Source organism: Panthera onca, chromosome X (assembly GCF_046562875.1).
Source record: "Panthera onca isolate mPanOnc1 chromosome X, mPanOnc1 haplotype 2, whole genome shotgun sequence".
NCBI lineage: Eukaryota > Metazoa > Chordata > Mammalia > Carnivora > Felidae > Panthera > Panthera onca.
In genome coordinates this window covers 27,098,036-27,123,968 of record NC_138357.1, presented here as the reverse complement: position 1 = coordinate 27,123,968, position 25,933 = coordinate 27,098,036, and the positions used below count along the sequence as shown (strand labels likewise).

Below are 25,933 nucleotides of genomic sequence, written 5' to 3'. Positions count from 1 at the left end.
TGAGGTCAAGAGCTGCACATGAATTTCTCTAACAGTGAATTTAGAAAGGAGGTAATGGTAATTTTTCTCTCCAAAGATCTTTAAGGTGAGTACAGTCCCCTATCCATTAGTGATGATTACAATATGGGGGGAAGCGGGTTACCAACTAAGAACAAATAGAATAAGAACCATGGATCAAGTAGATCAAATTAACTGCACATAAATTTGATCCGTGTAGCTAGCTACAATGAATAGCTCAGACTCCCTCAAATCCACTTTGCTCTGTCAACAGCTTTGTGTTATGATCTTGTGATGTCTTCCAATCTTACCATCTCAGGAGTACTAAGGAAACAGAAATACCTCAAGATTTTGCCTTCACTATGGACCACGTAAGGAAAAGGAGAGGGAACAGTGGCTCCGGGGTCGTATCAGGGGATCTGGGTTTCAGGTTCGCCTCTGTTACAGTTTAGCTGTCGGCCGTTGAGTGAGGCACTTGACTACTCAGTGTCCTGATGGCCTAACCCATATCCTACCTACTATACAGGGTAAAATGGCATGAAGCTCACAAGAGCCAGTGAAATGAAAGCACTTCGAAAAGGATGAAGTGGTGCTAAGTGGTGTCCCAATTGCTCAGTCATTGCTATAATTCTCTCTGAAAGTGACTTTTTCTAAGCCTAGAATCATGGACAGACATTTCCACCTTGGCCCTGCTTCAACATTTTAGGCTTTTCCATGTTGGACAGACACAGTAGAAGACTTAAGTCCATAAAGCATTATGTAGCCCTTGTCAGTAGCTGAGCTGTCCTGTGCTAGATTCATCACAGACAAGGCAGTGGTTGAAACACTGTTGTCAGCTTTGGGGAAATGCCACACTATTGAGCTACTGGTATAAAAACTTTTGAGCTTGTAGCAGGTGGCTACAGTTTTCATGCCGAGAATCAAAAAAATGAAGCTCCACTCTATGCAATTGGCTCAGAGATCCTGGGTTAGGGGTGGTGGTGGTCTCTCAATATCTAACAGAAATACCAGACACTAATAATGGTAGGAATTATTTTTCCTCGTTTTCAAGATGTAGGTGTGTGTGTGTGTGTGAAGAGAGATTGGGATAAATAAGATGGTCCTAGTTCATGTTGAAATGCACAGCTCTTATTTTATTTTTGTGCTAGAGTTCTTGTTTAAAAGATGCCTGCAGGCTGAGATTTAAGGGGCCTCAGTACATATGGGCTCAGATAAATGAGGTTTACCAAGTGCAAGCTGAATATTTTATATTCCCTCCCCACCACCTTGAAAAATTCTTCAAACATCAAGCATCTATATCTGGGACACTACTCAGATACATTGTGAAGAGACGCCTCTGTCATCCTAAGGACACAAACCGCCTTACAAGAACATTATGTGAACAATTAGCCCGAGGAGGGGAAGTTCATTTATTGCCCATGGACCAGAAAAAACCTAACTGTAGTTGTTACACTCTAGGGAAAATGAGTCTCTCTCAAGGTATGTGAATGACCACGAGGTTCTCATAAAAAAGCAAACTAAGGAGAATACCTTGGCCTGAATACTCAACACAAGCAGGATATGAGGAATTAAGCCTGACAGTGCTTACTATTCACAGAAGTGGGCTAACTCAAGAAGAATTCAATTTTCTGTAGGACAATTATTTGCATGTGGTGCCCATTCAAAAACAACACGTTGTTGAAGGCCCGTTTAAAATTCCTCCAACATCTGGACATCTTTAGTAATGAAGCTAACGCTAGAGAAGAAGTTCACAAAGTCAAAAGTGGTCAACAGTCATGTGCAGGAGGTAAGGCAGGGTAACAAATACTGCATGAATATGATTTTTAAACCCCTTAAGTGGAACTTTAAGAGACATTTAGGGGACCGATTCGGGCTCAATCAATATACGATTACGCACGCACGCGCGCGCGCGACATCTGAGTAAAAGAAAAAATTAGTCAAAGCAGTTGCCTGATGAGACAAACAACTCTTTTGACTTTTTTCTCTTCCACAGCCTCACGTACAAGTTTGACAATCTGTATGCACAAGGTTTTGTTGAAAGGCATTGAAAAAAACGGGTGCCTTGTTCAAAGGGCCTGGTGACTTCTCTTGACCTGAGATAGGGGTTTCCAAGACCCTCCCCACACTTTTTTCTCTAAATTCAATCACCCAGACATCATCAAGACAGGTATGGGAGGAGGAGGACGAGTCTGGGGGTAGAGGCTGGGCCATCTGGTTAAGACGGACTGACTTTCCAGACCTTCCATAATCTCCCAGTGCTCAGGGTTTTTTGCCTTTGTCTACTAGTGAGAGTAAAAGCTGAGCTGCCCATGTCAGTGGATTATGGCAAAGATCAAATAAAATAACATCTATTCCGTCTGGGAAATCTTTCTGAAAGGTTAACACAAGTGATGCTCATATTTACGTTTTTGATTAACTGTTAGCTTTCCGGCATCATGCTGGGGTTTATCTGCTCCACGATTACCTGCTTCAGCACGGCTTGACTTAGAGGTCAGGAGCCTGATGTGTACTTCTGGCAGCATCTCTGGTACGCTGATGCTGATGATTAGTCTGTACGGGGTCCTGCGTTGCTTCTCCGGCCCAACTGGTCTCCGCACTGGGCTCTCAAACGTACCTTTCTTTTTGCCATCACGACCTATTTGCCCACGCTAGGTTCCCTGGGCCTGGAGAGGGCCCTTTCTTTCTCCTAGTATCCCAATCCTGCTCATCTTTCAAGACACAGTGCAAGTCTAGCCTCAATAGTTATAATATACCAACTGACTCCAAAGTCTTGCGAATATCTTGATGGAGGTATTTCCTTGTCAATTAAGTCAAATAACTTCATTGTTCTTTTGTGTTGGCAGAAGTCTTCTGAGCCTATTAGAGGACATGTATTTTACCAATTCAAGTGGGTAGGAATGAGGATCACAACAGATACAGTGCTGTTAGGTTGCAAATCTAACATCTGGCCTATAACCAAGAGCACACCGTGTTTGACTGGACTCCAGAATGCACTTTAGATACCAGTTCAGACCATTTTTAACAAATCCGTTTCGGGACCATCCTATCCTTCATAGGAAGGGCTGAGTTATTCACTTCCCATTTAGCATTGCCTTTTTGTTCTCCACTGCCCTACTTTCTCTTCTTTGCCTTGTTCTTTGATCTTACTCTTTTTTGAGTTCACTTAACCTTACCTATCAGGAATAGAGGTCAGAATCTAGTTTCCAGTTTTTCTTTCCCCGTGGGTCCGGCTCTTTCGTAGATTCTTTTCCTCCACACCTTTCCCCTTCTGCTCATTTTTCTCTGCCTTTTCCTCCAAATGTCATTCAGCTTCCCATTCTCTAAACCCTTAGAGTGCTTACAGTTTATATCACACAACCCAGTGTTAGGTTACAGGATTCCTGTCTTTTCTCCTCAGCCACATCACACTCCACTCACGGGCAGGGACTATGTGTCTTTTTAGTCCACTTATAATTTCCAAATTTTCAAATGCAGACCAGATTATTTGCTGCTTGAAAAGCTTAACAAAACAGTGGAGCTCAGTGAACGTGGTTCTTTTTCTAACAAGATCTACTGGGAGCATGATGTGGGTCTGACAGAGAGGCTAAAACCAGAGGGAGTCTTATAAGTAGTATAGTGGGTCACTGGCACTAATGTCTTATTGGTGACAACATTTAAGCCGTGTGCTCCTGCCACACACGAATGTTTTATATGTTCACAGAATAAATGACTAAGATCTATAGTAGAAAGAGAACAATTTGAGCAACTAGAAAAAAAAAAAAAACCAAATTAGTTAATAGTCAGGTGAGTCTTAAAAAGGAGGTAAAACACAAGGAAATGGAGGCATTTAAAAATATAGCCAGGGGCGCCTGAGTGGCTCAGTTGGTTAAGTGTCTGACTCTTAATCTCAGTTCAGGTCACCATCTCACGGTTCGTGAGATCGAGCCCCATGTTGGGCTTTGTGCTGACAGCATGGAGCCTGCTTGGGATTCTCTCTCTCTCCTCTCTCTCTGCCCCTCCCCCACTCATGTGCATGCTCTCTTTCTCTCTCTCTCTTTCAAAATAAATAAACTTAAAAATACATATGTATGCATATGTGTGTGTGTGTGTGTGTGTGTGTGTGTGTATCCAGATACCATTTTTGCAACATTGCAATGGTTCCTTAATTCAAAAATCTCAAGCATTTCCAGGAATTAGGAAGATATCAAATTTAGGGCCAATTCAGAAGGCAGTGGTTTTGTTTTTTGTTAATTGACAGTATTTTTTTAATGTTCAAGTAAAGTTGAATAAAGTCATGCTGTTAAAATTAGACCAGGCATACTTGGAAAATAAAATTGGGCCCAGCATTAGTTAAAACAAACAAAATAACAGAACAAGACAAAAATCACAACGAAGACTTTGAAGGTACTAAAGTGTTGATTTGTGGTTTCTCAAAAATTTCAAGCCTAACCGGCTAAAATCAGGAGATTTAAAAGTAGCCCTTCTTCAGTCCACTCTCCCCGGAAATGCCCCCAGTTTTACTCCTCTGGGAAAGGTGGGAAGGTGCCTTTTGAGAGACAAGTCCTAGAGAAGGGTTTGGGTAGCAGTAGTCTGCCTACAGTTCTGATTTTACTTTGCTTGAGAGAACACAGAGAAAAGATTATAGAAACCTAAGTAGGTAGTCTTGGCAGAAGCCATTTTGTGATGGGTTTGGCTCGGGGAGGGGCAAAGCAGACCTATCAATCCACCACTATGGCTTCAATTTCCTTGGGTTAGAGATCCTTCCAAAATGAGGAATGATTCCTGAGCTCTAAGGGAAACTACTGCTGTAATCAGCTTTCTTTCCTGAGTAAATACTGGTAAAATTGGGCACCTCCCCACCTTCCTTTTCCCAAAAACCTATTACACAGTCTAACAAGCTTTTTGAAAAACCAAAATGGAATAGCTAGTAAATGAAACTGGAAGAAAAATAGAGCAAATAACATTGGGGCTTCCTGGCCAGGCTTTGATATTTGGGGCTTGAAGATAACCTTACATTTGAGTTATTAAGCCTTTGATTCCTCAGGGAGAAACTTTAAATGGGCCAGGACTCACTCCCAAGGAAACAGCGACTTTCTTTGGGCAACAATAAAGCTGACTCATTCTATTGAGGCTCTTTAATATTGAGGAAGTTCACGGTCAGCTATTTAGGGAATTGCACGTGTGGACACATACTAGAGGTGTTGGTGAGGCTCTACAGCCTTGAATCCAATCAGAGCAGGAAATAATGGCTGAAAGCTGGCCTCAGTAGGACGGGGCCTTAAAGACTCTACTTCAGGGCCAAAGCTGCTGTGTGTTCTGTTACATAGGTACTTGGGACTCACAGGTTGTGAAATATTTTGAATATCACCTCTGTATGAGTGAAAGCCTTATTTAAAACAAACATATCACTTTTAAAACTGGAATTGTCAGGTATAAATTTGCAAGTTGTTTTCTACACCCTACTTCTGACTTAAACTTTTTTTAAGTTATGAAATATTTCAAATGGTAGACAGCTCAGAAAACAGTATTACATGCTGCCTTGCATCGACCACCCAAATTTCACAGACGTTGACATTTGCTTCACAGATCTCTTAAAAAAAAAAAAAAAAAAAAGGAAATGTTACGGCTACAGCCAAAACCCCATGTCCTTATCCCTATTCCCTTTTCCCTTCTCTCCCCAGAGGTAACCACTACCCTGCAGTTAGTGTGCATAATTCCCATACGTGTTTCCACACTTTCCATATATGTATGTGTCTACAAATTCTACAGTACGGTTTCTGTGCTTCAAAAATTGATGTAGGAGATGGAGGGTGGTGACGGCTGCACCACCAGGTGAGTATACTGAATGCTTCAGAATTGTTCCCTTAAAAATGGTCTCACGTATTTTACCACTATAATATGGTAATGATATCACACCCTCTATTCTCTGGCAACCTTCTCTATTATTCATGAAACCTTATGCGTTGTGGCCATTAATGTTTTACATGTAGATCCAGTTAATTTATTTTTGCTGTTATACAATATTCTATCATGTGACTAAGCCTCTACTGATGGATTGTTACGTTGTTTCCAATTTTTCTTACTGTAACGACATCCTATGTGCCTGTCTCCTTAGGCACATAGGTACTTGTGACTTTCCATAGCTGTTCCTTCCTTCAAGCTTCCACCAGTAACTCTCTCCAGATATTTTAAATACATGATTGCAATTTTTAAATTTTTAAAATTTAAAAATTTTTTAAATACATGATTGCAATTAAATTAGGGCCATGATATTCAATCGATGTAGTTTGACAGAAAAGAATTTGAATATAGTCAAACAATTTTGAAAGCAAAATGATTATTACTAGCCTTGAAGCCAATCCAGTTAATAACAGTTGTTAGTTTTAAAACTTATTTACTCATCCTCATTCTCATCTTCATACTTTATTCAGTACTTAATCCATGCCAGGAACTGGCTTAACCCAGAGCATGTCATTTCATCTTCTATAACCCTAGAAGGAAGGTAAGTGCATCATCTCCACTTTACTGATGAGAAAACAGTGACTCAAACACGTTAGTAATAGATTTGAACTCAGTTTTATCTGCCGGGCTCCAAAGTCTCTCGTTTTAAACTACTCTAAACACTTCCTGAGTTTTCCAAGTTTCATGGGGCCCAAAGGAGGAAGACACATAGTATGATTCAAGGGTTATTGAAAGCCCTGCCCATCTGCCTTAAAAATATGTTTAGTATAGGAAGGCACAAACGTCAGAGACCCTAAAGAAATATATTGCCAAATATGACCATATAGAATTATAAAACTTCTATATGGTTAAAAAAGGAGAAATTACAAACTTGGAAAATATTTGCTACACATATGAGGGACAAAGGATGCTTTTCTAATTGACAAAACATAAAAATCAACAGCTCGGTAGAAAAATTGGCAGAGTGAGTTTACTGAAAAAGAACTACAAATGGTCACAACAGATATGAAATGACACTCGACTTCATTTATAATCAAAGAAATACAAATTAAAGCTACATACAGGGTACAAGATACCGTTTCTTACTGATCAGATGGACATACATTAAAAGGTTTAATAAGAGGCGCCTGGGTGGCTCAGTCGGTTGAGTGTCCGACTCTTGATTTCAGCTCAGGTCATGATCTCATGGTTCGTGAGTTTGAGCCCCATACCGGGTTCGGGGGCTGTCAGCCTGTCAGTGCAGAGCCCAGTTCATATCCTCTATCTCCTTGTCTCTCTGTCCCTTCCCCGCTTAGGCGCTCTCTCTCAAAAAATAAATTAAATTGAAAAAAAACGTTGAGTGATACTCAGAGCAGCTAAAGGTATGGCAAAATGGGCACATTTATACACTGTTGATGTCAATGTGTTCAGTCTTTTGGGAGGACAATTTGGAAATATCTACTACTGCTAGAAATTAATCCTATGTATATATTTACAAAAGTGCTCCCATATATATGAACTATGTTGTTCAGCACAGCACTTTTGTGGTAAAAGATTTTTTAAAAAATGGCAACAACATATCCACCAAGAAGCAAATGGCTTAATCAATTATGGTATACCCATATGTTGTAATATTATATATCTCTTAAAAACAAAGAGGTAGGTATGCACATGCTTTTCTGGAAAGGTCTTCAAGATATTTTATTAAATGAAAGAAGCAGGGTGAAGAGTCATCTATATGGTGCAATTCCTTTCGTGTAAGGGAAAAAAATATAAAGGTCTCAAAGGAATCACAAACTGTTAACACTAGTTACTTTTAAAAGGAGGAACTGAGTTGTGTGCGTTTGTGGTGAAGAAGCCTGGCATTTGCTTTCTGTACCTTTGTATACAGTTCAAACTTTAAAACCATAGACATATATTACTTTTATATTTTTATGTTTAATATCAACAGGACTTAGCTAGATGGTAAGATTACAGGCCATTTTAATTTGTATTCTTTGTACATCTTTTTTTAAATGTTTATTTTTGAGAGAGAGAGACACAGCACGAGCAGGGGAGGGGCAGAGAGAGGGAGAGAGAGAATCCCAAGCTGGCCGCTCACTGTCAGTGCAGAGCCCGATGCAGGGCTTGAACCCACGTACCGTGAGATCATGACCTGAGCCAAAATCAAGAGTTGGATGCTTAACCGATTGAGCCTCCAGGCACCCCTATACTTCTTTTTCTTAAAAAATAATAAATGTAATTAAAATATCTTTTACTACTGGCCTGCCAGGATGCCTTCAAAGATTTCATTTAGGTTTCTTCCTTGACTTACGTTATTAACCCATCTGCAGGTCTCCAGTATCGTGCTCAGATCAGAGTACCCCACTGTCAACCATCAGTACTATGACACCCCTGCTGGAGAGCTGTCATCTATGAAAGCAAAGACACTTGAGTCCTCAGAGATTGGCCATAGGATAGGACCAGTGTGTGTGTGTGTGTTGTGTGTGTGTGTGTGTGTGCGCGCGCGCGCACGCGCACACACGCACGTGCACGTACATACATGTGTATGTATTTTAAAATAACATGTTTTGTCTCTTGTTGAACTATAAAAATAATACATGATCAGAAAACTAAGAAGAAAATAAAATCACTCAACATTCCTTATGCAGCAATTATTACTGCTAACATTTAGATAAACTTCCTTTTGCAGTTTTTCTCTGTATGTACACAGTACCCCTGTACCCTTACAGAAGTAGCAGCACACAGTTTATACAATTTGCATTCTGAACTTTCCAGTGAATACTACTTTGTGAGTATTTTCTTTATACCTGCCAGGGTGTGCCAAGGTTTGAGGGCTGTGGGAGTGGTCTGTCCCAGGTGCCGACAGTAAAGGGAGTGAATTTTCAGTAGAAACGGTAAAAACAGTAATGAAACTGATGAATAGCAGGTCTGTGTGTTTACTGTCACCATCCATAGGAAATTCTAAACAATGTCACGGATGAAATAAATATCCCTCCTGTTGTCCCATCCCCTTTTAGTATACCACTGTGGACTGCCTAGTTCTGATTAGAGGGTGGGAAGAGAACAGGGTGCATTTCTATGCAGGGGAGACAGGTTGAGGGTTGAAGCAAGGGCTCAGAGTTAGCCAGGGGAATCAGTGAACCAGGGAATACAGAGGAGACATTTCAAACATGTCCCACTTTATCAGTGTGCTGCTTAGGTTCATCTGGCTTGGATAACTAGAGAATCTGCTTGACTTAAACAACAACAAAAAAACAAACCTAGCAGCAGTCTTTCTTATGTGCATATAACTTAAGTCATTAGTGCCTTCAAAACACTGGTCTAAATGCCCTGTGTGGTGCCATCTATGATATTTGGGCTGGAGTGGCCAAAAAAAATGCAATCAACTCATCAATTATAAAAAGAAAAATGGGCTTCCTGGCTCCATTTCCAGCTGTGTTTTAGCTCTTGATGATGTTAAAATCGTGGGTTTCCAAAGACATCTGGGTTTGCTGCATGTTGTTGGGAGTTTCACACTCTATACGTGCATCCAGTATTGCTGGAGGACCAATGAAACTAAAAACGTCTTCTGATGACTCCTCTGTTGTGGAGTGAATGTTCTGGATTCCCTGGGAAGCCAACACATTGTAGATTTCAGATTCCTTCGAGAATCAGCAAAGCATGCTAGGCTCAGCAGGAAAGGACTTCCTCTTTTCTTTGATTTGATAGCTCCGTGCATTAGGTAAACTTGAAATTATTGAGCCATCTTGTATTGATGGTAGAGCAATATGGGGCCATGATCAAAGGTTTAGCTCTAATACAGTTTCATGTTTTAGAATCTCAAAAACAAACATTTTGCACTGAAAGAAATTTCCTAATTAACTTCTGAAGAATTTGTACATTAAAACATCTTACCCTGCTGGAGAAGACTGATAAAGCAAACGTACTACCTTCTGCTGAAGAGAAACTGTATTTAGAAGGAACTTGCAATTCTCATAAAACTTTTAATAGGAAGAAGTGAATCAAATTCCTTAATTACCATTTTATGGTTGGTAAAAGGGCAAATTACATGCCATCCATTTCTAAACTTCTAAATGTCTCTGGTGCTTTTAATTAAAGCTGCCATCTAGAAACTACTAAAGCAATTTTATGCAATTAGTTATTTATAGGTTACCATAATACACCACTCAAAATATGATTTAAGTGATTTGCAGTCTGTTAGTGTGTGATCTCTGCCGTTTTTGTTTGGTGGGAGGGGGTTCCTCTTTTTATCAGCTGAGGTGATTCTTAAGTGGACAGAAAAGAAAGATGTGGCACTGAGGGGCTGCGACAAGGAAGCAAAGTTATCTGGGCTAGTGATCTAAATAAAAAGAGGAAGAACCATAATTCCGTGCTATTTGGCTTGATATGTAGGGGTCTAGGTTTCATTTCAGACAATACCGAAGAGGAGAAGTCTATCATTGTTATTTCACCATCCCCCCCCCTCCTTTGCCACCATTCTGCTGGATACCTAGCATCACATTTCCCCATGCCGCCTAGACCAGCTCCCACCTTGGTTTGTCCCCCTTAGGTGATCTCACGTATTCAAACACATCCATCCTGTGCTCTATGCCCTTGAGGCCCCCATAAAGTGTTGTAATGAGGAATTAAGGTTTTGCTCTCCCAGGCAATACCCTGCACTAAGCATGGAAGTTCATATCTGAAGAAAACCCTTATGGAGTGAGTTTAATGGTGAAACGGTAGGCTCCTAAGGGAATTGCTTTGGTTAGGAGGGCCTCTGTGGGCTTCTCAAAATACAACATGTATAAGGAAGCAGCACTAGAATTACCGCATCTCAAGGTTGCGACAGATTAGTCAAATCACATACAATACCTGAATCCCACCCTACCTTGATTCTTGCTTCTTAGACATGATCAAGTCTCAGGCTGTCCTAGAAGGACATGGCAGCTGCCTCCTTCCAAAGTAACTTATTCCATGTTTGGGTGACTACTATAAGACATATTATTATTAGCAACAAAATAGCAAGCCTGATCATAACGGCAGGTGACATTTAATATGTACACACTACATTCTGGGCAGTGCACTTTATGATGCACTTCACATGTATTATTGAACACTGTTGTGTAGGCACTAGTATTCTCACTTCACTGATGAGGAATCCACAGCTCAGGGAATTTAGGTGACTTACTCAAGGTCACACACTTAATGAGCGGTGAATCTGGGATATGCATCTAGTTGTGTTGGACTCCAGAACTTGGGAACTCATTTCTCACAGTATTTGGCCTCTAAAATATTATTTCTGTGTTTGCTAGAATATTATGCATGCATGAAAATTAAAATAAATGCAGAAGAAAAAGTCATTTAATAATGCATTCGTAGCTTTATAAAACTTAAATGAACTTAATACAGGTTTCTCCGTATTAACCATTGATGTTTCCTGGACCCATTAGCCAAGGCTAAGCATTATGTGCCTTCCTTTTGCCTGACTTCTCCACACCAACAGCTGACGGCTTTAAGATTCTGACAGAATAGGCAGAAAGGTTCTCAAGTTCCAGCTGCTGACATAATATAAGGTCGAATCTTTTGACCAACATAAGCGGATGCATTAGAACAACTACTAGGAACACATTAAGCTCTCATTCTGGTTGCATATAGGCACTAAGTCCTCTGGCATAGCTACCGTAAACTCAGAGATCAAAAACATAGTTTAGGAAAGAAATCTCCAGAAGTGGACATAGCATGAAATCACCGAGCAGTAAGGAACAAATATTTTGCCTGAATTTTAAGGCTTTGTCAAACACATTTTTCTTAAGGCACCTCTGATTCTCAGACAAAGATGTGGGAAGAAAGTCCTCATGGAAAATGCCTTGAAGCTGAGCTGGGAATTCGGCCATGGGTGAGAGAATGCTGATCTTACCCGGAAAGGCTTCTTAACTAATTGTCCCTTCCAGATCTCTCCCATGTACCTTAAAGGCCTATCCTGACTTCTTCATTTTTAGTGGAATAGATCCAATTCTCAGAGGACACTGAGGCTATCAGAATGGAGTACCATCAACTTTCTAGCTCCTTCTACCTACAAACTTATCTTCGTCACCACACCCACCATTATTTTAGAATGGTCTCTCTAATCTCCCCTCCCTTTCAAGGCCTTCTCCCTCTCAGCTTCTCCAGACCTGGTTTCATCATTTATTCTCTACCCTTCTGTATCTTTCCATTTGCCTATAACCATTGCCATATCTCATAAAGATAAAGCCTCCTCTGAGTGCCCTGTCTTCTCACTACTTATCACTGTATCTCTCGCATCTGAATTTCTCGGAAGAGTGATCTTCACTAGAGGCATTTCCTTTCTCTCCTCTTGTTGGTTCATTAAATTACTGTGATTTGACTTCCATCCCTACTGCTACTCAAACCACTTATAGCAGGGTCACCAAGGAACCCCTCATTGCCTAATCCAATGGCTACAAATGTGTAACATTTCACACCTTCTTAAAACAAAGGATTCCTTTGGCTTCCTGGATACCAAGCTCTCTTTGTTCACTTATTCTGAAGGTTTCTTCTGTCTCCTTCATTAGATTCCCCTCCATTCTGTGTCCTATAGATATCAGTACGCTCTAGGATTTCTTTGCCCCAGCCCTACTCTGGTGCATGTACAACCCTGTCCCCAAAACAATGTATCAAAAATGCGTGCACTGGATGATTACGTCACTCTCTCACTTCAAATCCTTTGCCCACAGGATAAAATCAAAACTTCCTATTCATGCTCCCGCTCTTCCTATTACCCGTGGATATTTTTACTTCGACAATACTGATTTATTTGTAGTTTCTTACATATACCATTCATTATGCTCATGTTGTGGCTTGCCTGCCTGGAATTTTGGTGAGGGCTGGCCTTAGTGTCAATCCAGATGTTTATGCCACCATGATGGATCATGTACTAAAGGAATTTAGGAAAAATATTACTGCTCTCCATTGCATAGGAGAACCAAAGGAACATTCTTGTACCTGTTCATTCACTATATTCTGTCCCTCATAGACCCTGGTGACATCAGCAAGATGCTACCACTTAGAGTTTTAGCATTTTTCCCATTAGCCCCGAATTTAGAATATCATGTAGATGCTGGGGGAATCAGTAGAGCTTCAGGATGTACCTGCGATATGTCTGTGTAGGGACAAAATCAGATAATTTTATCTAGACTTTCTCATGCCCAGATTTCTTAATTGTTAATAAAGTTAAAGTGACTCCTGTATGATTAGTGTCATGAATACCCTGAAAGCACTTCTGGAAGCTGCTAAGATTTAAGGATCATTTCCCTCCTAGGGAATGTTCAGGAGCTGTTTGCACTCATCTGGATATTGCCGAAACCCCGCTGGGTTCTGAGGTCAGTTTGCTTAAAGATGCACATGGAAACAGAGATAGAATCCATGGTGAGGTCCAAGAGAACCAAATTAAGTCATCGATTAATGTCATCATGTCCAGCCACTCCTTCACCCTCTGTATCTACTTAAGAAAATAATTGTATTCAGCTTGTCACAAATTTTATTTTATATTTCCACCTAGTACCATTTCACATTCTGCTTAAGTACTTGGTCATCTATTACATGACTCATTAGTTTGAGTTCTCTGTAGAATTAAAGAAAGTTGCAGTAAAAATAATAAATGGAACCTAAGTTTCAACTACATCATCCAAGCATGTTTTAAAAGCATCTTTCAAAGTCAATTCAAACTTATATACAATGCCAGGGATTAGCATGCCATCAGCCTCTTTGCTAAACTTTTTCCCTTGCCCCATTACATTGAAGTATTGATGAGCAAAATGGCAAATGTTTCTCTTTGTTGGGATTCAACTCAAAGTGCATAAAACTGGATCAGATAAAGACTTATTCCCAGGAGAAGTACCCAGGGGCTATCTTATATGAAATTCTATTCAGGGAGACTTTCATTTTTCCTTTAAGTAAAATTTGTAGTTACCAGGTGCAATCAAGAAATTTAATAAAGTTAAGGTTTCCTGCCTCCATCCCTAAAGAACAAGTTGGTGAGGTTCTTAACTGCAGAATCTTCCAAAGAGATGTAACAAGGTTTCCTGAAGATTTACTTGAATAATTACTTTTATAGGGTATGTAAATGCTGTGTGGTGCACTGTGAGTGCAACACTAGGCCAGAAAAAAACCCCAGAGAAATAGTTTTAATAGGAAAAGGAAACTAGGCTGAAAGTCATTTATCTTGCAAATAAAAACATTTTATTCCTTTTGACTATGTATGTGTCATTAGGTTAAGAAGCACCTTCCAATATTTCCTACCCTCCCAGGGAAGCCAAAAGAGATCATGAATTTTAGCTGGAAGACAGGCAGTGAGATATAGTGGAGGCATCACAGGCTTCTTTTTTCTGTCATGGTTTTGAATTCCAGTGTTATCTGTAAACTGTGAACTCGGGCAAATTTCTTAACCTATCCGAGTCTCTGTTTCTTATCTATAACACTGGGGGTAATGTGATTTACCCTGTACATCATTGTGAAGACTAGAGATTGTAAAATATATGGCACAGTCTAAGTTATAGTTATGGCTATTTCAATGCATTAGAGATGGGAGGGAGATCATCCCACACCCTCAAGCTTACAGTTGAGGCATCTCAGCACCCAGTGTTTAAATGACTAGTCCAGTGTGACAGAACTAGTCAACGGCATCATCAGGTCTATTTTAGTGTTCAGGGAAATGAAACCACAGCGAGGCCCAGTGACTTACACAGGGTCATCCAGAGAAACACTGGCATTACATGCATTGAACAAGAAAGTGTAGCTTCCCTAACCTGGCATTCGTCACAGTTTGCTGCCATTTCTCGGAAAAAAAAAAAAAAAAAAATTCCCATGGCTTATGACCTTTTACCTTTTGCTGACTGGTTTTTAATCCCATTTCATAATTTATTCCGACGTTAGGACGAATGATCTCAAAAGCAAATTTCATTTCATCCTATTTTTAGAATAGATTCAGAAAATAAATGAGCTGTCTTGCAGATTAACATTTATTTGACTTACCTTGCATAATTAAGGACATGTTGGAGAGCCTGCCTATAATTGCAATATGTTGCTTGTTAAAGTCTTAGAGCAAGCTCTCTTTCCTAACCTAGAAATTGTACTCCCTAGATGTACATTTCCATTTTCTACTGATCTACAGCTTTTCTTTATTAGCTTCTAGGTAGAGAGAAAAATCAAACTTCTCCTTAAAGAAATCCATTAAACATTTGCTGTCTTCTATGGGGGAAGGAAGAAGGAGCTGGGGTGCATGGTAGTTATAAAGAAAAAAACAAACAAATTGGTCTTTCTTGAGAGATAAAGAACCTGCAGGAGAACCTCAAAGACATCATTAGCAATTAGCAATACTCTCCCCTCAATTTGCACACTGTGCTTTAATGACTTCTTGCATGATTTTTCCTTCTTCTACAGAAGTCTATGAAATTGCCCTGCAGCATTCCATATAATGAGAATCTCACTTCTGATTCACTGCCAATGGTGAGTGCTGTCTATATTCAGCAAGGAGATAGGTGCCCCAGCCAGGCATCTAAGTGTCCCGACCAGCAATTTCAAGAGCAACTGATGTCTGGGCACAGGTTCTGCCATCTGAGTGATTTTGAAGATCTCTAACAGGGTCTTCAGATACTGTTAACACGGCTGAAGAAGACATGGTGGATACTTAGTGTGAGCCACACAGTCCCCTCCTTTCAATATCCTCATTCACTCACTGGATCAGAGCAGAGGTTGTCAACATCAGCTTCAGCATGTTAGGCGAAAGCTGTCTCGGATGGATTAGACATTTAGCTCTCTGAAGCCTGAGCCAGATGTTCTTAGGGCCACTGCCCGCTTTGGGATGGATAAAGTGTACTGGATTATTATAAAGGCCACTCTTGGATAGAAAGACGAGTAAATCAAGCCACAGAAAAATGCACTACTAGCTACAAGAAGAAGAAAAACTTAGTTTAATATTATCTTTAATAGATATATAAATTTTGGCACTCTCATTACTGATGCTTTAAGAGTTCATGTAAATCTTGTTCATCAGGACTCTATTATTGCTGCTTTCCAAGCAAAGAAAAAAAAAACCCTGCAGTGAACCAATTATTTGTTCTATTTGAAAAAGCTGAGATATTCATCCTTTATGTGGCAGGTTGAATGTGGTAGGTGAGATGAGTGGTTTTTATTCAAGCAGCAACTCAGGAGGATGTCAATTTCAGGCACAATACAAGCTTGATTCCTCCCTGTTTCTTATGCAGAAATCCTTATAATATCTGCATGAGTTTTAAATCTGTGTAAAAGGTGGGACCCAGCCTGATATATTTCCTTGAAAGATGAGCTGATTATATGTTGCACCTGAGTTATGCATTCACTCATCAAGTATTTATTGTGGACCTACTATGTGTAAGGAATGAGAGCTGGCACAAGAGAAGAAAGAAATATTTTAAAAACACTTTACCATGATATTTGGGTGGGGGGCTTATATTCCCTTTGAGAAAAAGAGGCCATATTTTTAAAGCACAACTGAAATTCCTTTTGGGAATATTTGGTATAGATAAGAGCTACCTAACTGATCAATTACACGACGAGCACATATGTCGATCCCACACTGTAGAAGACATTGCTGAGGAAGTGGGGAAGATGCAAAAAAAAAAAAAAAAAATTAGATGTAGTTTCTCAGCTCTAGTAGTTTACCTCGGTAGTAAAAAACTTCCTATTCAAGAAAGAACTAGAAAGTAAAAGAAGGCAAAATATAATCAAGTGGTAATTGGGTAGTGTAGACACTGTTAGAAAAATTCAGATTTAATGGACTAGGGTTAGCCAGAGAGGCTTTATGAAAGACATCGGACTTGAATATGGCCTTGAAAAAAAGGGAAGGCTTTAAACTCTGATTATAGTTGGAATTTAATCCCCATATGGCAAATGTCAAATGGCTAAAGAGTAACCTCTTAAAATTTGAAATAATAAGCAACCATCTAACAAATGAAACACATTGACCTCACTATATTTTTTGGCATGGAAAGATGTTCATAATATATTAAGTGTGTGAAAAGAAGATTATAGAACAGCATTCTATACAATGAATCCATTACTACAAAATAAAATATGCATTTTCTATGATATGCCTAGAAAAAAGTCTAGAAGGATATATGCACGCGCGCACACACACACACACACACACACACCATTGTGGAGAAGGAACAGAGAATAATGATTAAATAATTAAGGAGATTGGGTGGATGATATAGGGTAACAGATTTAAAGGTGACTATCCTTCAGCTTAGTGGCCTAAGATGGAAATATGATCCAAGTGTATAAAATCATGATGCTGATTGAGAGAACGCAGATTTATTCACAAGTCTCAGGCAACAGAATTGAGGATTGGCTTTGGAAGACTGAGAAGTAAATTTAGGACAAATAAAAGTAAGGCCGAACTCCCACAGAAGGCAAAAAAAAAACAAAACAAAAACAACAACAACAAAAAAACAAAACGAAAGAAAGAAAGAAAGAAAGAAAGAAAGAAAGAAAGAAAAAAGAAAAGAGAAAAGAGAAATGAAAAAAACTGGAATTTGCTACCCTAGGGAGGACATAAAGTGAAAGTACAAATAGCTTTAAGAATGATTTAGATAAAGTAATGGAAGAAAGGTTCGTTAATTCTTAGTTAAGCAAGAGCCAGGAATGTCCAGACTCTGTGAAATACTCAACGTATTTCACAGGGGTAGAAAGAAGGTGAGCACAGACCTGATCCCAACCAGGACAGGCCAGGAGTTAACCCTTCAGTTTTTGGACTGCTGGGAATTTCCAGGAAGTAGTCTCTGGGGAGAGGGTGGGGCGTACAGGAGGCACTCAGAGGGCTCTGGGAAATAATTATTTATCAACCGGAAAAGAAGCATTTCAACATTTTAATAACACTAATGACAATACGAATGCTTATCAGCTAAAAATTAGTCCTGACCATGCCTGTCTTCTGGGATGGACTTCAGAGACCATGTGTGTCAGAGGCAATATTGAGATAGATGGACTATAGTATGGCAACAGTCTTAGGATTTTGTGAGATCAAATGAAATTGTTAGATGAACAAACGATTTTTTTTTTTTTTTTTTACCTCGAGGGCTGTTCAGTGAAGCTTCCGATGCTCTCCCGCCATCTCCACAGTGACTCTGGTCAAAGGGAAGGCACTGATCACCTGTCCCCGCCACCACTTCAAAATTCTTGGAAAGATCTTTTGTTTCCACAAGAGATTTTAACTTGTAGACTTTTCGAGTGTTGGTGTCCGATAGATAAAGTGATTCAGACACAGGGTCCATAGCCAGGTAGTATTTATGGGCAGGACTTGTGCTAAGGAAGAGAAAAGTAAAGTTATTCAAAGTAGTTTGTTCACTATACATCCCCTGGGGTCTGCCTTTTGTCACAGATGGAAAATTCTCTTAGGAGATGGCAAAAAAAAGACCCGAAACGGATCTTTCTCATGTACTGAGGGGATGGATGCTACTTTGTTTTTCTAGTAATGGGTCTGAGTATTTAACACCTCAGTGTGTACTGCCAACCTGTGATGAAGCTGGTATTTCAATACCATCTGTATGGGGGGCAGAGAAAGAAGCAGAAGAGAGAAAATCCCAGGAAATAATTTTTGTCATCAATGTCTTTCATACCCGGTTCTCCAATTACCTACTAGATGACTGCCCGGATGGCTCACAGTCACCTCAAACTCAACAAATCCCAAACAGAAGTTCTTGTCTTCCTGCCTTCCCCATCCTTCAGAATCTTACTTCTTCTCCAGGGTTCCTGCCTCACTGGGGGCCCCGCCGGCCTCCAGGCTCCTGTTGTAAACTGAAAGGCAGGTACAAAGATGGAGGAGTCTGGTGTGGGGAGGGCTGTGCTAGAGATAACATTCCCAAACTTTTCCATTCCGAGCTTCCATTTTTTAGCTGACCACCACACTTTTCTAATCCATTTTGTCTTATTTCAGGGCATAACAGAACTGATTATATATGACCTTTTTTTTTTTTCAGTTATAATCACAATCAGCCATACCTTTTAAAGGTGACACTAAAGTTACCTTGATCAGATTTTGGTATTCCTGAAACTCTTCAATTACATATTCGCATGGAATCTCTTGTGACATTTTTATCTGCATACATGGCTGAGCTCATTAATTAATTTTGATTCTTCCTAATCCCATTTTTTTAATGGCTGTAGCAACATTGGTTTGGGGGATATTTTCCTTGATCCTAACGTTTGTTGGGCCCCATCTTTAAGAACGTTAAAAGCTTTTTAACATTCCTTGGTGTGGTATGCAAGCCTTTCTTCACTTAGTAAATCCTCACGTGCCTTTTAAGGCTTTACTCAGGCATCATTTCCTGAAGAAAGCCTTCCCTAAATCTCCAGTCTGGGTTATCTGCATCGCACTTACCTCTGTTCTGGAGATTACGTATCGTATCAATTTTTGTATCTGTATCCCCCAACAAACCATGTGAGCTTGGAGGAAAGCAACCTGTCTTATCTCTGATGTGCTCACAGCCCAGAACTCTGCCCCACACCCAGCTGTCTAAGCCAGGTGTCATTCTTTACTCCTCCTGTCATTCTCCACATCCAGTAAAACATCCTGCGTTTAAAAATTCTACCTCCTAAACTCTTCTCCAATCCGCCCGCTTCTCTTTATCTCCATGGTCATTACTCTAAGCCTCTCGTATCTTCTCTGAACTCTTTGCTCAGTACCATTTCTGTATGATGTGGTCGTTCATTAATTAAGAAGTATTTATTAAGTACACTAATGTGCCTTGGAACTGTGCTATCGTCTGGAGACCTACTTGTGTGCATGACATAGTCCCTTTCATTGTGAAATTCATGGTCCAAGGGGGGAGTCAGATCGGTAAACCGGGAATGACTGTCAAGTGCGGCAACAGAAGTAAAGGCGGAAAGACGTGAGCAGAGAAAAGGTACGTGTGACCTAGCAGCACCTATCACATTCTATTAGCATTATTTTTATAGATAAACTGAAGTCCATACTTGATTCAGATTTCCTTAGTTTTTATCTAATGCCTTTTTGTGTGTTCCAGTATTCCATCTAGGATACCTAATCATATAGAGTCATCATGTCTCCTTAGGCTCCTCTGGGCTGTGACAGTTTCTCAGACTTTCCTTGTTTCTGATAACCTTAGCAGTTTTAAGGAGTATTGGCCAGGTATGTTGTAGGATGTCCTCTACTGGAACGTGTCTAATGTTTTTCTCCTGGTTAGACAGGGGTTATGGGTTTGGGGGACGAAGACCACAGGGGTAAAGTGCCATTCGCATGACTTGTGACTGTTGATGTTGACCTTGATCACCTGGCTGAGGTAGTGTAAAATTATTCTTTCTCTTCCACTTTCCATAGTGTGCTCTTTGGAAGGAAGTCACTCTGTGAAGGCAACACTTGAGGGGTAGGGAGTTACACTCCACCTCCTTGAAGGTGAAGTGTCTACATAAATGATTTGAAATTCTTCTGCACGAGAGCTTGATCTCTTCTCCTCTATTATGGATTCAACCGTTAATTTATATCAGTAGGGACACATGGATATTTGTTTTATACCGTGCATGAAAACTCCATGCTACTTTATTTTGTTGCTCAAATTGTTACGGCATTGGCCATTGTGAACTCTTCCTGTTGTCTCATGAGACCCTTTGACATATGTCCGTCAGTGTGGAGGAGTGTTTGTTTCTTGTGCTGTTTTAGCCTTTCTTTACCTTTTGGCACTACAAGATGCTCCAGGCTCATCTTTTATAGTCCCTTCCCCAGCACTGGAATCAATCATTTTGCTAAAGACCCTGGGTTCCTTCTATCGGAGAATGGTACTGGAAACCAAGATGTGAGTGCTGGGTGTAAGCACTATTTTTTTCACATCTCTTTTTCCAACTACACTGTAAGCTCTTTACGGGCGGGAACCATATTCATCCCTCTGTCTTCCGTGCCAACGGAGTGTCTGACGGGATTGATGTTCAGTTACTGCTGAACTAAAGTGTAGGACATGAAACTAACTAAAACATGCAAGTGTTCAGGTCTTGGCCACTTAGCCCAGCAAAACGGCAGGGAAAGGGCCATCAGAGTAATTAAGTTGCCCTTAAGGACTGGTACATTCCTGATTGTATTCGTAATTATACTTGCCCTCTAAGCATATTTATGTACGTTAATGATGGTAAAGGCTAGCAAATACTGATTTGAGACCCAGTTTATAGTTTTAATTGGAAAAAAATCAGATCCATTAGGAATACTTGATTTTTTTCTACTTACCTTCACTTCATCAAATAAGAGAATTCAGTAGATTCCAGGGACATCTTCCACCCTGGAACCACCATGACAGCTGCTGTAAATAAACTGTAAAGGGCCCCAACAGACTCCAGAATTGGTTTGGCAGTCATATCAGACAAGGCATCTCTGTAGCAAAGACTGCTTAGATAGGGGTTTGAGTAAAAGTTTTTACATATTTAGTTGAATGTTTGCCTTCAGAATAAAATTTCTCCAGTGCCCTTAGATCTTCCTAGGATAAAAAGGGGGTCGTAACCCTTCCTGAAACAGCCTTCAATATTTTGGTAGCCAGTTTGTGGAAGTTTCAACTGAGCCAGATTAATCATGTTTTGTTTAGGAAAAGTCCATAGGCTATTTTTCCAAGAGAAATGTTATTCGCATAAAAGCACTTTGGAATGCATTACATTCATTTATTATTGAATATCCCCAATGTGCCTGTGAGGGAAGTTAAAATTATCATTCTCCTCCAATCTCAGCTGGGGAAACCCAGACCCATAGAGGGCTTGCTCAGGGTCACTAACAAGCCCATGCTCTGACCAAGACTAGATTAGATCACATGTGACTGTGTGTACAAAGTGCCTTCAGAATACTTTAGTTCTGAAGGTGGTAAAAAAAAAAAAATATCTGTGCTCCTGTCTTCCTCTAACTGAGCAACATATCCTGTTTTGCTCAGCTAGGCTGTTCTAAAATTTTGTGCACTGGCCTTTAGAAAATGGAATAGCCCAACACACAAAATTCAAATCTGATTAATGTTATTTTCTTGACAGGCAACAGTCAGGGAGGTCTCCTATATAGATATGTAATTTCTTGCCATTTCATGCCATTTCCCAAGTGCACTTCAGCTCTTTTTAGATTGGTTTCTTTCCACTTTCTAAAAACATGCCATACCTGAGAAAGAAAACCACTGGACTACATTCCAATTTGTTCTAATCCCTTGTGTCTACGTGCATATTGCAATTTGAGATACGTGGAGATTTCTTTTATGACTTCAGCGTTAGACTTATTGTCACCTTCTGGTTAGTGTTACATTCGAGCAATGCCCTTCAACTTGGCAAAGATCACTTCATTCATGCTAGTTAAAATCGCAGATTGTTAAATGGGCAATTAATGCTTATAATTAATACTGTGCAACGCTTTACTAGTAAGCAATTTGACAACCAACTTAATTTGCTTAAAGAATCAGTTATGCCAAAGTAGCAAGGCTATCTTGTGCACTGGCATTTAGGAAGTGGCATCTCCCAAACGAAACCCAAATTAAAAACCCTATCAGTGCCATTTTGATGACAATTGGCATTCGGAAGTGAACAAATTCAATTTTCTCCTTTGCAATTTCAGGTAATTTAGAACAGTTTTGACAAGTGTAATGCATAAACAAATTGAAGAGAAATATTCATTATGATTAATTTCAGAGCTACGTGCCATTGTCGGTAAATGGTTGGTTTAAAGTTTTTCTATTATTTCCTTTTGGTGGGAAAAAACAGAAATCATGAGGTCACATAAAAGGAGAAAAGAAAAATCTTATTCAAGAAGGTCATCATGGTCACTGTCTCTTAATACACTTGTCAACTATATTTCTGGATCTGGGAAGATTGCTGTATTACCTCTCTTTCTACCTGCAACTTGAAAACATTGAATCCGTTTGAACTTACAGACTCATTTGTGATATCGCCTAAGGAAAACATAATGAGACTTAAGGCTTGCTTCCCCATGAAGTACTGAACTGCCAGTTCTCACTTATCTTGTTTTCTTTTCGATAGGGTCTGATCCTCCAGCAAATTCCCACTTAACGGAGCTCTCTTCTTTTGTAAGACTCTTACCCGAATCATAACTTCTAAATTCACTTTCACATCATTCCTTTAACCTCACTTGAAAAGTAAAATCTCCCTGTTACCACATTATTACGAGGTGGCCTCTTAGGCAAGAAGGGGCATTAGGTAGCTGCCCACGTGATTTACTCACCTATGTCTGGTATCTCTGTTTCTAGGGTGCACAAGGTTATCCGTGAGTGGCAAGTAAAAACAAATAGAGAGTCGTCAGTATCATTCAACAAGCCAAATCTAAGCAGACACACCTATTCCTAACCCAGTTTGTGGCTATTAGAGACTCCGTAGGGATCATTTCATCAGATGTGCATGGCAAAGCCTTCCTGGCTTCTCCTCTTAAGATGGTGTCAAGGCGAAGGAAGAGCCTGCTTGGTGGGTGGGCAAAGCTCTAAGGCAGTTTTTTCTCCCTGGACCATCTTCACCAGAATCACTTGGGTTCTTGCTACATGTGCAGTTTCCTGGGCTTCTCCCCACTTGTACTGAATCAGAACCTCGTGATGGACATGGGGCCTGGGCATTTCATTTTTAACAGACTCAGCTGGCGATTGTGATGCAGGGAAAGGTTTAAGAACCACTGGGCTAGCCTTTGAAGAAGCAGCCACTGCAAAGGGTCAGACCACTGCAGCCTCTGTTCTGAAAGCTACTTTGCCAAAATGGCAAATCAAGCCTTGTGTGCAATGGGCTTCCCAGATCTGGCCCAAAGCCACTTATATGATCTCAGAGATAAGACAGGGACATCTCTTGTGTACATTAGCACATTACTTAGCAGTATTAAAAGACCTGACAAATTAAAAGCGGAAAAGTTTTCTCTTAGACCGTGGCAGAATGTCCCTGGTAGCAAGACTGCTGCATCAAAATAGCATCACTAAAACATCATGTACATCAGCTACTAGGGCCTCGTGTCTTCCAATTATCTACACTCCAGCAGGGCAAGCGGGGTAGGCAAAACAGATCTGTCAGGTCAGAAGAAGCAAAACACTTTGGGAGACCCTTACTGGTAAGCCCCTTGGCACATGGTGCTGCCTAGGGTATTTCACTCTGGGACCTGGGATGAGCCTTCTCGCACAGGGGACGCGGTCTGAGTACAGGCCTGACTTTGGGTCACATCTGCCCAGAATTAAAAGGCTATAATCATCTGTGAAACACGGTCATTTTAATTTTAAAATCCTTTTAAACCTGGACCTTCATGTCATCTTAAAAAACATGAAGGTAACACATCTTTTTATCTAAACTAGAAAATGTTCTTCTTCTTTGCAATGTCAGGAAAGTGGGGAAGATACAAAATGATTTCATCTGAAGCTATCTGCTCCTACTGATTCAACTCTTTTCAAAGAAAATCTTTCTGGGAATTTCACTAGTTGGGCCACAGGTCAGGATGCACTGACTTTTCTGTTTCCCTGGCCCACCTCAAAAGGGTAGGTATCCTGTGGGTTGACACAAAAGGTCAACAGGTAAGGATGGAGCTCTGATTAGAAACCCAGCCTCGGGCATTTGGACCTCTTTGAGTTTCTTTGTCTCCAGACACTTGCTTGTTTCTGTGGCCTCTAAGCGAGCAGGTGAGTGTGCTCGAGGCTGGCTCTAATCACTTCCTGAAGGAAGTCAAGTTGTGAAAGTACTAGAAGGACCTCATTAAAACATGGCTTCATTGGCAACAGATTCTCATGGTACAGAACCACTCGTGTGGCTACAAAGCGTTTTGCAATGGTGATGGCAAGGGGTGGGGAGGAGAGTGGTTTGACTTTCTTGCAGCTGCTTCTGATCCTGCCAATAATGTCACTGGGAACGTGGAAAGATGTCGTGTGTTATGAAGAGCAGCGTCTCTCATTAACATCCCAGAAGGAGGAAGTGAAAATGATGGAATTTATTTCCAGTGTGTGACCCTGTTCTGTCTCGGCATTACTTTTAGTTAAGGATTTAGGATGGAGCTCCCACCAAAGTCAGTTCGCTGTGTAGCTAGCAACCGATGGCACGCTGAGGTGCCAGTGTGAGCTCTTCGCAAGTGCCCGGGCCCATCAGTGGGCACCGCCGCCTGGCAACTGACTGCCTTGAAGCTTGCCATGAGTTAGGAGGAGGAGAAAGGTGTAGAACTGCCATATCTTTTTGGACCAAGAAATGCTCCCGAGGGTAGGGTCTGTAACTTGATCTTGGATTTTCTCAGGACCGAGATGATTAAAAGGGCCATCTCTTCTTTTTTAATTAAAAAAAAGTTATTGAGATATAATTCACATACCATAAAATTCACCCTTCTAAAAAGTACAATTCAGCAGTTTCTAGTAAACTCAGAGAGTTGTGCCACCATTGCCGTCATCCATTCCCAGAACGTTTTCATCACCTCAGGGAGAAAGCCTGTACCCGTTAGCAGTCGATCCCTATTCCCGCCCTGCCCCAGGCCCAGGCTTTCTGTCTAATTTGCTTTCCATCTCTGTGGACTTGCCTATTCTGGGTGGTTCACAGAAATGGACCCAGAACATGTGCCTTTTTGTGTCTGGCTTCTTTCACTTAGCATAACGTTCGACCTCTTCTTTTTGTACATTAGCGAGGTGGGAGATGGAGAAAGAGAGACTATGCCAACTTGGGAGTTCCTGTCTACTGACCCGGCATCATGGGTTTGCCCGGCCTGCTTTGTGGTGGTTGTAGCACTTTCCTTGCTTTTCATGCTGTTCTCAGCTTCTTCCCTTACACTTAGCCAGAAATATTTGATGTCGAAAAGTGGACTTCCCTCCCTGCTCATGTTTCTGTGGTATCCTTCCTTTGAAGACTGAGTTCCCACTCCTGCCGTTTACTGACTTCTTAGAGCTTCCAACGCCAGCAACCCTCACCTCCCTCACGCTCTGGCTCTGTCCCTTGCCCTTATCACATCTTACCTGTTGTGTGTTTTAGGGCCCCGCTTTCAGCTAGCAGCTCCTTGGAAACCAATCCGACCAAT

The 25,933-nt window shown here is 40.6% G+C and overlaps 1 protein-coding gene across 1 annotated transcript in view; it reads right to left on the bottom strand.

The window, feature by feature from the left end:
• The window catches only part of TENM1 (teneurin transmembrane protein 1), a 790,868-nt gene that overhangs the window by 88,931 nt on the left and 676,004 nt on the right, over positions 1-25,933 (bottom strand). Inside the window, exons 23-24 of the mRNA XM_081792970.1 lie at positions 23,144-23,164; positions 18,008-18,240 (exon numbers count right to left, since the gene is read on the bottom strand). Coding sequence (XP_081649096.1) covers positions 18,008-18,240; positions 23,144-23,164 — 254 coding nt within the window. The remainder of the gene's footprint in view (positions 1-18,007; positions 18,241-23,143; positions 23,165-25,933) is intronic.